We start from the raw sequence: 12,308 nt of genomic DNA on the forward strand, positions 1-12,308 counted from the left end.
TTTGGGGAAAAAGGGAAACTGTCTCACTCCCAAATTTTATAGGAAAAAAAATGCTAAGAAATGGCTCCACTATGTCTCTGTGGAAAGGCATACCGTATTTTTCGCTCCATAAGACGCACTTTTTTTCCCCCAAAGGTGGGGGGAAAATGTATGTGCGTCTTATGGAGCGAATATAAAAAAAAACCAAACAAAAATCTAACAAACACCCCCCCCCCGACTCCCCCAAGACCTGCCGACTTAATTTCCTACAACCCCCCCCCCCCAAGACCTGACAAATTAATTTCCTGCAACCCCCCACCCTCCTGACCCCCCCAAGACCTGCCAAACGTCCCTGGTGGTCCAGCGGGGGTCCAGGAGCGGTCCGGGAACAATCTCCTGGGCGTGAGCCGTCGGCTGCCAGTAAACAAAATGGCGCCGACGGCCCTATGCCCTCACTATGTCACTGAGACCGACCGCTGCTATTGGTCGGTCTCAGTGACATAGTGAGGGCATAGGGCCGTCGGCGCCATTTTGTTTACTGGCAGCCGACGGCCCTATGCCCTCACTATGTCACTGAGACCGACCAATAGCAGCGATCGGTCTCAGTGACATAGTGAGGGCATAGGGCCGTCGGCTGCCAGTAAACAAAATGGCGCCGACGGCCCTATGCCCTCACTATGTCACTGAGACTGACCGCTGCTATTGGTCGGTCTCAGTGACATAGTGAGGGCATAGGGCCGTCGGCGCCATTTTGTTTACTGGCAGCCGACGGCTCACGCCCAGGAGATCGTTCCCGGACCGCTCCTGGACCCCCGCTGGACCACCAGGGACGTTTGGCAGGTCTTGGGGGGGTCAGGAGGGTGGGGGGTTGCAGGAAATTAATTCGGCAGGTCTTGGGGGGTCAGGAGGGTGGGGGGTTGCAGGAAATTAATTCGGCAGGTCTTGGGGGGGTCAGGGGGGTGGAGGTTGTTAATTTAAAGGGTTGGGATGGGGGGGGGGTTTTGGGGGTTCCCACAGAAAGAAAAAATTTCTGATCTGGGGAGTGGACCGAAATGGCCCTCCCCAGACCCGAAAACAAAATGGGGAGAAAAAAAAAACTATGCACTCCCCTAATTTGCTCCATAAGACGCCCAGACGCAGAGCCTGTTTAGCACAATTTTTTTTTTTTTAAATTTTCCCCCTCTGAATCCTAGGTGCGTCTTATGGTCAGGTGCGTCTTATGGAGCGAAAAATACGGTATGTTCCTTTCTACTGGAAACAGTGAAGAGTAAAAACACCTTCAGAAAGCAGTCCAGCACTCATGCTACCTGCCTCAGAGCTTCTACATAACTCATCACGTATTGAAGGCCCCTCCTATGGGAATCCGAATGAAAACACTTTTAGTAAGAATCTGAAAGCCCTGAGATAAGAAAAAGCACAGTGGCCAATATTCAAAGGAATTTAGCCTGGCAAACTCGTACGTTATCTGGCTAAAGGCTGACTTGCAGAATCGCCGGCACTTATCTGGCTAGCTTTTATCTGGATAAGTCATTTTCGGGCTAAAAATGAGCCAAATAAGTTATGGGCATTTCGGGGGCATTCTGGGGCTGGGATGAGTTAGCCACGTAATTTATCTGGCTAATTCTGATATCAGGAGTTATCCAAATAAGTTATTTGGCTAGCTCTAGCTGGCATCAGGAGTATGTCTGAAGTTCCAGATAACTTTAGGCTTAGCTGGCTATAGTCAAAAGAATCAACCACACCCTTGACGCAACAAAGGAATGTCCGAAGTGTCTTGCTTTACACCTGCTAATGTGCGCCCGTAGTTTTTCCAGGGAAAATTTCACTCCTTTTGAAAATGCTAAATGTTTATGCCTCAGAGCCCACCCTTCCCCATCCCTGCCCCAGGAATACCGCTGCTCACCGCGCACAAACTCACCTGCATACATTTATCCGCATATCAGGCAGGCAGTTTCGCAAAAGGCCAATTCCATTGGGTAATGCAGCTCTTTTACCCATGGAAAAGACTTTGAAAATGACTCTGTAAGTGATTAACTGAAGCCTTGGAGGTTTGTCCTCACTGCTTGCTGGTGAAGGATCATTTAAGTTTGCCTGTAATTTCGTCAGGAGGTGAACAGAAAGAGATTGGGATGTACCCAATTAGCCTAGGTCACATAAAAGAGAAATACTTGGAGATTTTCATTTTATCATCAGACATTTAACTGCTAATTGTAAAGTTCTAATTGCATTTCTCCTTATTACTTGAAGAGAAGCTTCATGGATTTCAGATATACTGTATTTTCTCATTTTGGATTGCCCTGAAGACAAATTTTCAGGTCAGAGGATAAATGGGCTTCTTGCATTCTATGTCTGAATCAAAAGTAACAGGAAATTGTGGGATGCTAATCTTAGCACTGCAGTTATGCAATGGGATAAAATAAGTTTGCCACAAAATGCTCTTAATTCTTAAAGTTCTTGGTTTGTTTTAAGCAGAAAAAAAAATCAGTCACTGCTGAGAAAATGTAAGGCTCTGTTAAATGAGCAATATAAACACCCTGAAATAAGTTTTCTTTATTGCTAAGCTGAAAGACATCCTTTTTTTTTCATACAGTAGAGAAATATTATCAGACGATGTCTTGCAAAATACCACAGGAAATGCCATTTATGTTATTTTATTTAACGGTCTTTAATACCACACGAATTAGAGTTTTATTAATGTTAATTCATTGTTTGCCATTTTATATAGGTCACCTCCACTCTGTCGTGTAGTGCCGTAGATTACACTGGCAAGAAATATGTTTTCACCAACATGGAATCCAACTATTACTGTTACAGCGCCATATAATTTACTCTCCTCTGAAAAGTACAGCAGAGACATACTTCATCAGTTGTAAGACCATGGGAAGAAAGCCTGCTGTTGGCAGGAAGATAAATTGTGTAGCTGTAACTGATGAGGCATGTCCCTGGTGTAGCTTTCAGTGTATACAAAAATAAATTACATTGTGCTATATTACTAATAGCTGTCCTGCTGGTTTCTGTTTGTGCTCTGGTAATAACAGAATGGAGGGGCTTATTGTTGGCCCCCTCTTCATACTTTTATTTCAATCCAAACTTTGGGGGTCATTCACTAAGCTGCTGTATTTTTCCCTGAAGGATAGGGGCAAAGGCCGGGGTGGCGCCATTTTGGAAAATGGCCACCGCCAGGTTCAGAGCCTGGGGGTTGGGGGGGGGGAGTGGCGCTCCGATACAGAGGTGGGATCCGGAAGGGGCTGGGATGGAGGGCCACGCAGCCTTCTTTTCTGGAAAAGGGAATTCTGGGGACAGGGTCCTGGCCTCTGAAGGCTGGATGTTTTCAGTGAAGGGGAGGGGTTGGGGGTTGGGGCAGGGCTTGAGAGTTGTAGCTACCTTTTATGCAAATATGTCTTGCTATTTTTTCAGTAAGCCACATTATTTGATTTGCATATTTTAGGGAATAAATATAAACGGTGCCAGAGCTCAAATAATGCGAGATATTTGAAATATTGTGCATAATTCCTGCATTAGGCTATTTACCACATGAAGAACAGCATTTTTTTTGCGCAGTAAATTGTCTATCATGGCCAGGCCTGGTGCAGCCGGGTGTGCATACCATGCATTTGCAAGGGGCGGCACACCTGGGGGGGGGAGGCGGTGGGCCGGCAGCAACAGAAGAGACCACAGGGCCACCTGTGGAGCCTAACTCGCTGGCAGCTGAAAAAGGAGAGAGGCCGCTGACAGAATGGAAGTCAATCTACCAGTGGCTCAGCAGCTTAAAATGAGAGGCCGGTGTTCCCGTGCATGTGTGCGCCCTGCGCACAACTTTACCCACAGGCACACATACCTTCCACTCCCTCCCTCCCCACCCCCGCAAGCAGGAAGGCAGGTGGGCCATGGTAGAGCTCATCCCACCATGGCCCAAAGACAACAGGAGGCCCATGGGGACATGGTAGAGCTCATCCCATCATGGCCTGATGACAATAGGAGGCCAAATGTATTAGCGAGTGACAGCCTGTATGGGTCTGGGAGAGCCTGTGTGTGATTATGTGTGAGATTACGTGTGCTTCTGAATGTGCTTGTTTGAGAGCCTGTGTGCTTGTGTGTGTATTTGTGTAGTTTGTGTGTCTGTGAGAGCCTATGTGTCACATATAGGCCCTCACAGGCATGCCCAAATATACAATGTATCTGTGAGGGAGAGGGAGCCTGTGTTTGTGAGAGAGAGGGAATGTGTGAGAGAACGAATGTGTTGTGCGTGTGTGTGAGAGAGACGTTAACATTTTTGCAGTCCTACCACCCCCAATCCACGACGATCTCACGGTGACCGGAAATCAAAAGATCCCAGGTATGGACACAGCAGGAGATTTTTTAATCCTTATTAGTTTTAATTATTGGGTGTAATTTGATGTTTCTACTCTTTTGAAATATTGAAATTTTTTAGAGGACTAGAACATTTTTTTAATTATTGGAATTTTTATTCATCAGATGTTTTGAAATATTTTATTGGTGTTTGGGAAACTTTCAATATTTTATGCATTGACTGGTTTGAAATATTCTTTTTATGAATGTGATTTTAATATTATGATTAATGTATATTTCTTGATTTTATTTAATGTTTTATGAAGAATGGTGATGTTTCTATTTTTCCATTGTTTCTCTGCATGTAGAGGCTGGCTCGTTGTGAGTTCCAGTTCAGTTCTTCTTAGCACGTTCTGTTTATACTTTCTGATCTCTTTATTCTGTATGTGGTGAGGGGTCTGTCTGTGTTCTGCATATGTGACTGAGGTGAGGTATTTTGCTGGCATGTAATTTCTGTTTAGAGATCTATAGCAGCCTGGTTTCTTAATAAGAGTTTTATTGGTGTTCTAGAGCCTGGTGAAATATGTGCAGTGTGGCCTTTGCATTTATAAAGCTGTTAGGGTTGTTTTGGTATGGGAGGTTTACTATATTGTGATGCTAATTCTGTTTGTTCATGGCTTTCTGAGGGTCAAACTCACTCCCAACACGAATTACAAAAAGTCTAATTGCATAGGACTTCCAAGTGTCTTTTTTGCAGAGTTTTCTGATTCACACCACAGGAGAGCATGTAAATATAATGTGCATTTTTAAGTGATATTTTTGCCTCAGAAGACTGTACTTTTGAATGTTCTTTGTCATGAAAAATTTGTTATAAATGCATAATTTAATTGTGTGTGACTGTAAAGGGTGTGTGTGTCTGGGTGGGTGGCATGTGTGCAAGGCTGTAAGGTTTACCTCGGGTACCTAATACCCTTCCCTATCCATGGATTCTGGGGTGGGTGCGGACATGTCAGTTTTTTAAATTATAGCTTGCAGGAGGTAGCTGGGCTTAATTTGATGTGCTCGGGACAGGCACTGAATGAATTGGGTGGGGGGTGGGGGGGAGCAGCACAGTCATTGTTCTGACAGGGTAGCAAAAAAGCTATCACTGGCCCTGATTAGGGCTAGTGAATGAGCCCCTTTGATAGTTATGGGAGGGGTCTTCTCAAGTTACAGCAATGTGATTATAGGAGTCATCATCTTATTGCTACTGTATATAGAGAGAATTGTGATGCTGTACTACAACACTTGGGGCTTACCAAAAGTAGTTGCTTATCCGTGTCATCTTGTTTTATTGTAGGGATTTCACAAAATCTCCACATTTAGCAGGAACAGAGCAGAACCTTCTCCTTGCAAAACAAATCCAGGCCCAGTGGAAGGAATTTGGCTTGGATTCAGCTGAGTTGGTTCATTATGATGTCCTCTTGTCTTATCCTAATGAAACCAACCCCAACTACATCTCAATCATTGATGAATATGGAAATGAGGTAAAAGTTACTTCTGTCGGCTATTGTGGTCGATGCTTTGTCAAGTTGAGATTCAGAGAATGGAAATTTTCCTTGAAATGTGCTACCTTCAACTGGTGTTTACCTTTAAGTTTGTTTTATAAGTGGATTAAAAGCAGCAGTGCCCCCTACTTATGGTAAAATTGTAACTCACTACAGCAAATCTTAATGAAGACATAAACAAAAATAGCAGGGACCGTTTTTTTCTGAGGGTTTATTTAACTGGGATCCAAGAAAATGGTTTGCAGGCCCTTCATCTTCTTCAGTCTTTCCTTCATGTCATGCCCTTGATGACGGTTTGGATGCTGTCTCACAACCTTTCAGAGTGTTAACATTAAAAACATTAAAAAAAAAAACAACCATAGGCAGGAAATCCACAAAGGTACTTTTATGAATGAGTGACAACATTTTAACAGTTTTTTTGGAGATGTGGCTAGGTAGTTCTACCACTTCAAGGAGGACAGTTTTTTTTTTTTTTTCCAAATTGTCCACATTGGATCAAAGTCTGTGTGAAAGTTTTATCCACAGACTTTATCAAAGAGAAAATATGTGCATACAAAGTACCAACAGTCACTGACACCTCCTTATGGCACTTTTTTTGTGGAAAATAATGCAGGTAGAGTTGAACATGCGATCAAGGCATGCCTCCTCTAAATGGAGCTAAAGTACTTGCCTTATGGAGCAACGAGCACACTTTGATTCGTATTGAAGAGTGGTGATATTTGGACAGTCGATTTATGAATGTAGATAGCTATTTTCATGGCTCGATAGCTTTGAAAATTGTCCTCCAAATGACAGTGAGTAGCAGATAGGAGAGCTAACAGTCTCCAACTTGCAACTATACCAGGGCCATAGAGAAAGATTTTGTAGGTTGGGGAAACATATTAATTTTGTGTACCCTCCCCCAGTGAAACAATGACATTTGAATTTGTATTGTAACTGGTACTCAGGTGTAATATATCCTGGTGCTGTAAGGGTTCTTTTAAAGGCAGTTGATTAGATGGTGCAGTAAACCATGGGGGAAAGTGCTGAAGGTAACCAGTTCCTCTCTAGCAACACTGAATGGTGTAAATCAAGAATCTGGAATAACCGCACACACTCCAAAGTGTGGCTCCAACTGGTCTAACTTTTATTTACACAGAAAACTATTTACAAGATACTTATCGCATGGGCAGTGTTCAAAGAAGCTGTGCCAGCATTTTGAATTTGGAATCAATTCTAGCACGCAAAATTCAGATTTACTTCACTCCCGATTGCAGATCACGCTTTCATAATAATGCTTTAGGATTTGAAAGTGTTGTGCTTCTTCCAGCCTTTATGGGGTTTAGGGATCTCACAGATCCCTCTCCTTTCAAGGCTTGGGTCCCCAAGTTAACTGTGGAAGGGTTTGCATACACCCTCACACCTCCAGTCTTGGAGGTTTTCTCACTCAGATGGGAATATTTTACTGTTGGTATTCATAGTCCTCCTGAGAGTTTTAGCTTCTCCTGGAACTGAGCATTTTGCTTTTTACCAAGTCTCCTGAAAACGCAGTCTCCTCAGCATCTCCAGTGTGCTACTTTTCAGCACACTCCTCTCTTCAGTCTCCTCTCACTCTGACTGACTGCTTCTGAATACGCTCCCCTTAGGGCATGCTCATCACCTCCCTCTGTGGAATACTGCCACCAGAGCCTTAAAACATAGGGGATCCCCCTCTTCTGGGACCTGTCATGTTACCCATTACATCACTCCGTGGAATTCTGCCACCAGAGCCTTAAAACATAGGGGATCCCCCTCTCCTGGGACCTATCATGTTACCCATTACATTCCTCCGTGGAATACTGCCACCAGAGCTTTAAAACATAGAAGATCCCCCCTCTTCTGGGACCTATCATGTTACCCATTACATCCCTCCGTGGAATACTGCCACCAGAGCCTTAAAACATAGGGGATCCCCCTCTCCTGGGACCTATCATGTTACCCATTACATCCCTCCGTGGAATACTGCCACCAGAGCCTTAAAACATAGGGGATCCCCCTCTTCTGGGACCTATCATGTTACCCATTACATTCCTCCGTGGAATACTGCCACCAGAGCTTTAAAACATAGGAGATCCCCCTCTTCTGGGACCTATCATGTTACCCATTACATCCCTCCGTGGAATGCTGCCACCAGAGCCTTAAAACATAGGGGATCCCCCTCTCCTGGGACCTATCGTGTTACCCATTACATCCCTCTGTGGAATACTGCCACCAGAGCCTTATAACATAGGGGATCCCCCTCTTCTGGGACCTCTTGTTACCATTACATCCCTCTGTGGAATACTGCCACCAGAGCCTTATAACATAGGGGATCCCCCTCTTCTGGGACCTATCATGTTACCCATTACATCCCTCCGTGGAATACTGCCACCAGAGCCTTAAAACATAGGGGCTTCCCCTCTTCTGGGGCCTATCATGTTACCCATTACATCCCTCTGTGGAATACTGCCACCAGAGCTTTAAAACATAGGAGATCCCCCTCTTCTGGGACCTATCATGTTACCCATTACATCCCTCTGTGGAATACTGCCACCAGAGCCTTAATCGCGGGAAAGAAGATTTCCCGCGGTTTTTACCCGAAATCGGTACCGGAAACGAGACCGGTACCGATTCACATCCCTAATGCGCTTGGCTGAGCCATTGTTTTGCATCGGCCACATGTATCTTAATAAATGTGTGACTCGAAGTCTTTTCAGTCTTAACAGATATTAAAGCTAATTTCTCACTCAATATATTTCTTATTCTTTCCTTTCCCCATGGTTTAGGGCAAGTTAAACTTTTTTTCCATACAGCTGGAATTTTGTGGGACAGGAATTCCAATACAGATATTTCCAAAAAAGACAAGTCACATATCTCATACCTTTCCAGTAGTTTTCTGTCAACTCCTTTTTCTCCTCACAGGACCTGAAGGGACATATTAAACACCTCTTCTCCATCTTCTGTAGATGAATATGAACCCTGATGGGGTTCAAGATGACTTCTCTCTTCTCCCTGTCTCCCTTCTTTGGACAACCATAAATCTTCCCTCCTTCAGGATACAGTTGATCTCAGGTCCCTTTCTAAGAGAAGAAAAACACTCTTCTTTAGAAGTTAGTGAAATTGGAAAGGAAAAACTGAGTTCCAGTTCATGGGCTACTTAGTCAAGTCAGAGGAAACAAATAAAACCATATCAGTCAGCAGAAACTCAAGAGCAGGAAGAATAGGAACTCCCATACCGAAAAAGAAATCCAAGGTTCTCCATGGAGGCCTGAAATCTCAAAAATAAATGAATACACAGAAGACAGCCATGGCATGTTGCCCTCTAGGAAGGGAAGCAAAAAATATTCCACAAGGTAAAATGGTGATCAGAGTTTATATATCAGAGGAACTCGCCATTCACCACCTTCCACATGGGAGAGTTAATCGACCTCACCCTTATATTTATGGTGTTTCCCCCCCAACCCCGGAATTGGTTTAGGCTGAACTGGTAGAGAACCGAGAGGTCTCTACACATTTTTATTGGAAGTTTGCAGAAAATTAAGTTTACAAGCGATTAGAACTTTCCTTCGTTTGTTTTTTAATAAATACAAAGTTTGTGGTCATTTCCCCCTGCCCTTGCCATGGTCTTGCTCTGTGTCCACACAACGTTGTTCACTAGTCCCAGCGTTCTGTTTCCACATAATTCCACCCCCCCCCCCCGTGTCTTTCTGAAGGCATCATTGTAATTTGGCAGTTTCAGTTCAATTACTGCAACCATTGTACGTTAAGTAAATGTCATATTCATTGGCAGAGACCGAAAAACCCTTGTATATAATTAACTCTAGGGAGGGTGATTTTCAAAGCCATTTCTGTGGGTAAAATAATGCTTTACCTGCAGAAATGAGCTTTTGGAAAATTGCCCGCCCTGTATACGGGTTGAGCCTCTATGCGTGTACATTTACCCCCAGTGACCAGAGGCATTCCCAGGGGGTGAGGTTGGGGAGAGGTTGGGGAGAGGTTTGATGCATGTTTTTTGTATTTTCAAAATTATGCGCATATTTTTCCCTTAAAAATTATCATTAGCAGACGTACATGCGTGCCGGTAGTTTTTGTGGAACAATTTTCAAAGTAAAGGTGTGCACACCCTTTTACTTTGAAAATTTCATGCAAAACCAGTGGGTAAAAGCTACCTGCAGACTTTGCAGATATACGGCCAGTTTTAAAATGACCCCCTTCATGGTCATTTGAGAGCCATGCTGCATTCAGGTTGCATCGTTAGTAGTGCGAGGCCGAGCGCAGGACTGCAGGAATGGAATGACACAGTAACTTTGCAGAAGAGAACATCTTAATTCCATTTTAAGATCCATTTCCAGGGAGAACCCTTTTATTTTATTTATTTTTATATCTTTTTAACATCTTGTTCAGCCTTAAAGATTGGAAAAGGCAATTTAAATTGTATTCAGCAGGACATTTTTAGTTAGGAAAATGAATAGGACTCCTTTAAGGTTAAAAAGTTAACATTCATTTTTTTTTACATCCTCTACCTATTTAACAGAACATATGAATGTATTTCATAGTGCTTAAAATACACTGTTTAGTAAGACATTTTATTTGAATTTTTTTTAGATTTACAACACTTCTTTATCTGAGCCACCACCTCAAGGGTATGAAAGTGTTACAAATATGGTGCCACCATATAATGCTTTTTTCGGCACAAGGAGTCCCAGAGGTAAGGCAAATGAATACACATGTTTCTTCCCATGGCTGATATTCCTTATTTCCTGTGTTTGAAATATATTCCCTGAATGTACAGATATTCCTAGAAACTTAGGTTACAGGATTTAAATGCAGTATGGGTCATCGTAAATTTGTTAGCGTGATCCCACAGCCGACTTCTGGAAAAATAATCATCAGTCCTTACAGAGCAACGTTTTTAGTGATTAATGCACCAACTAAATCAGTCCATAAAACCATTGTAGCACCCACTTCGGGGTTCAGACTGAGATGTGCAGGTGGTCACTTCCAGTCCCCGTATGCAGCCACAACTCCATTTGGCCCCAGGGCGTGGATTCTCCAAATAGGGGAGGCTGAATCTCCAGGGCCTTAGGCGTAAGGGGAATACTTCTCTGTCCTCTCCTCTTTCCATGTGCACTCACAAATAGTTGAATTGTAGCAAGTGTCTCTGATCCAATAACCACGCTGGACACTCGCATGGAATTTTCAAAAAAATAAATTTTACTGCAACCAATATTGAAAGTTGATTATAAGGCAAAGGCAACCATCTATTTGATCTACAGTACATCCAAGACTTTACTGCAGTCTCAGTCTTGTACTAGGAAAAATCTTTCCTTCCATGGGGTGGAAGCCAGGCTTCTAGTAGGGTAGCAGGGGTATCCTATTTCTTCTTTGATGTTTAAAGTGGATCTCTTGGGTGGCAAATCCCAACTGCAGCAAACAAATGAAATCCCAAACTCTTTCTCCCTGGCAGGAATGGTGCAGGAGGTGCTGTTGCTCCCTTCTCACTCCCTACCCAAAACCTGAGCTAGGGACATCTTGTGGAGACCTGGGGAGAGGAGATCTCTACACTATAACATAGTCCTACATGGTCACATTTTAACTATGTAATCTGTTTTAGAAATCATGCTTGTAATGTCAGTATTTCCTTCATAAATGCAGATATCATTGCTTTGTATTAGAAGATGTTTCTAGATATCTCCATTAACTTTGGTGACATGGTAGTGCTTTACAGCTAGGGATGAAAGCGTTATAACACATATGTCTGGCAGGGTGGAGTATGATAATGTCTGCAAAAATATACCAATGAGGTCCATTCTTGGGAGGAAGTTAAAATTTGGGCCTATTGAAAATGACGTCAATCTGATAAGGCTGGGGTCAGTGCTGCATTACCCAGAAGCCATATGCTTAGGGGCCCCCCAGCCCTCACAAGGTTAGGGGGCCTCTTCTCCCATGATTGACTGTTATTCAGGCAGGATTATTAAAAACAGAGAGGATACTTTTCAAAGAACTCCGCGTGGCCCCATATACATGCATATATGGCTGCGCAGAGATCTACTACAGTATTTTATAACCTGCATGTGTATCAGGTACAATCAGATTATAAAATATGCATATATCTATCTGCAATGCATTGAAAGCACGTAATTTTCCTACCTATTTTATAAACACATGCATGCATATTTTACACACACAACAAAAATATAACTGTTGGCTTAAAAATCCTGATTTATATGTGGAATTCAATATATTTTAAAAACTGTGAGTAATTGAAATCACCAGTTAGCTGATACCTCCACCAGTTCATCCAGTCCTTCTCCAATAATCAAAGAGGGCTCAATGCTTGACTTAAGTACCTTGATTAGGAGCCTTATTTAGCAACCTGCCAACTGTTTAGGGTGCCTTAATTAAAGTGTCTTAAACAGCTGAACTTTGGTAAGGTATTGACTTGTCAAAGTTTAGGCACCTATAATCAGCACTAGAAATCTGCACTAAGTGTCT

General features: G+C 43.1%; 1 protein-coding gene across 1 annotated transcript in view; it reads left to right on the forward strand.

The window, feature by feature from the left end:
- LOC115091935 (N-acetylated-alpha-linked acidic dipeptidase 2-like) overlaps window positions 1–12,308 on the forward strand; it is a 224,425-nt gene that overhangs the window by 48,974 nt on the left and 163,143 nt on the right. Inside the window, 3 exon segments of the mRNA XM_029602298.1 lie at window positions 5,609–5,795; window positions 10,419–10,496; window positions 10,498–10,521. Coding sequence (XP_029458158.1) covers window positions 5,609–5,795; window positions 10,419–10,496; window positions 10,498–10,521 — 289 coding nt within the window.

This window comes from Rhinatrema bivittatum, chromosome 5, assembly GCF_901001135.1.
Source record: "Rhinatrema bivittatum chromosome 5, aRhiBiv1.1, whole genome shotgun sequence".
In the NCBI taxonomy this organism is placed as follows: domain Eukaryota; kingdom Metazoa; phylum Chordata; class Amphibia; order Gymnophiona; family Rhinatrematidae; genus Rhinatrema; species Rhinatrema bivittatum.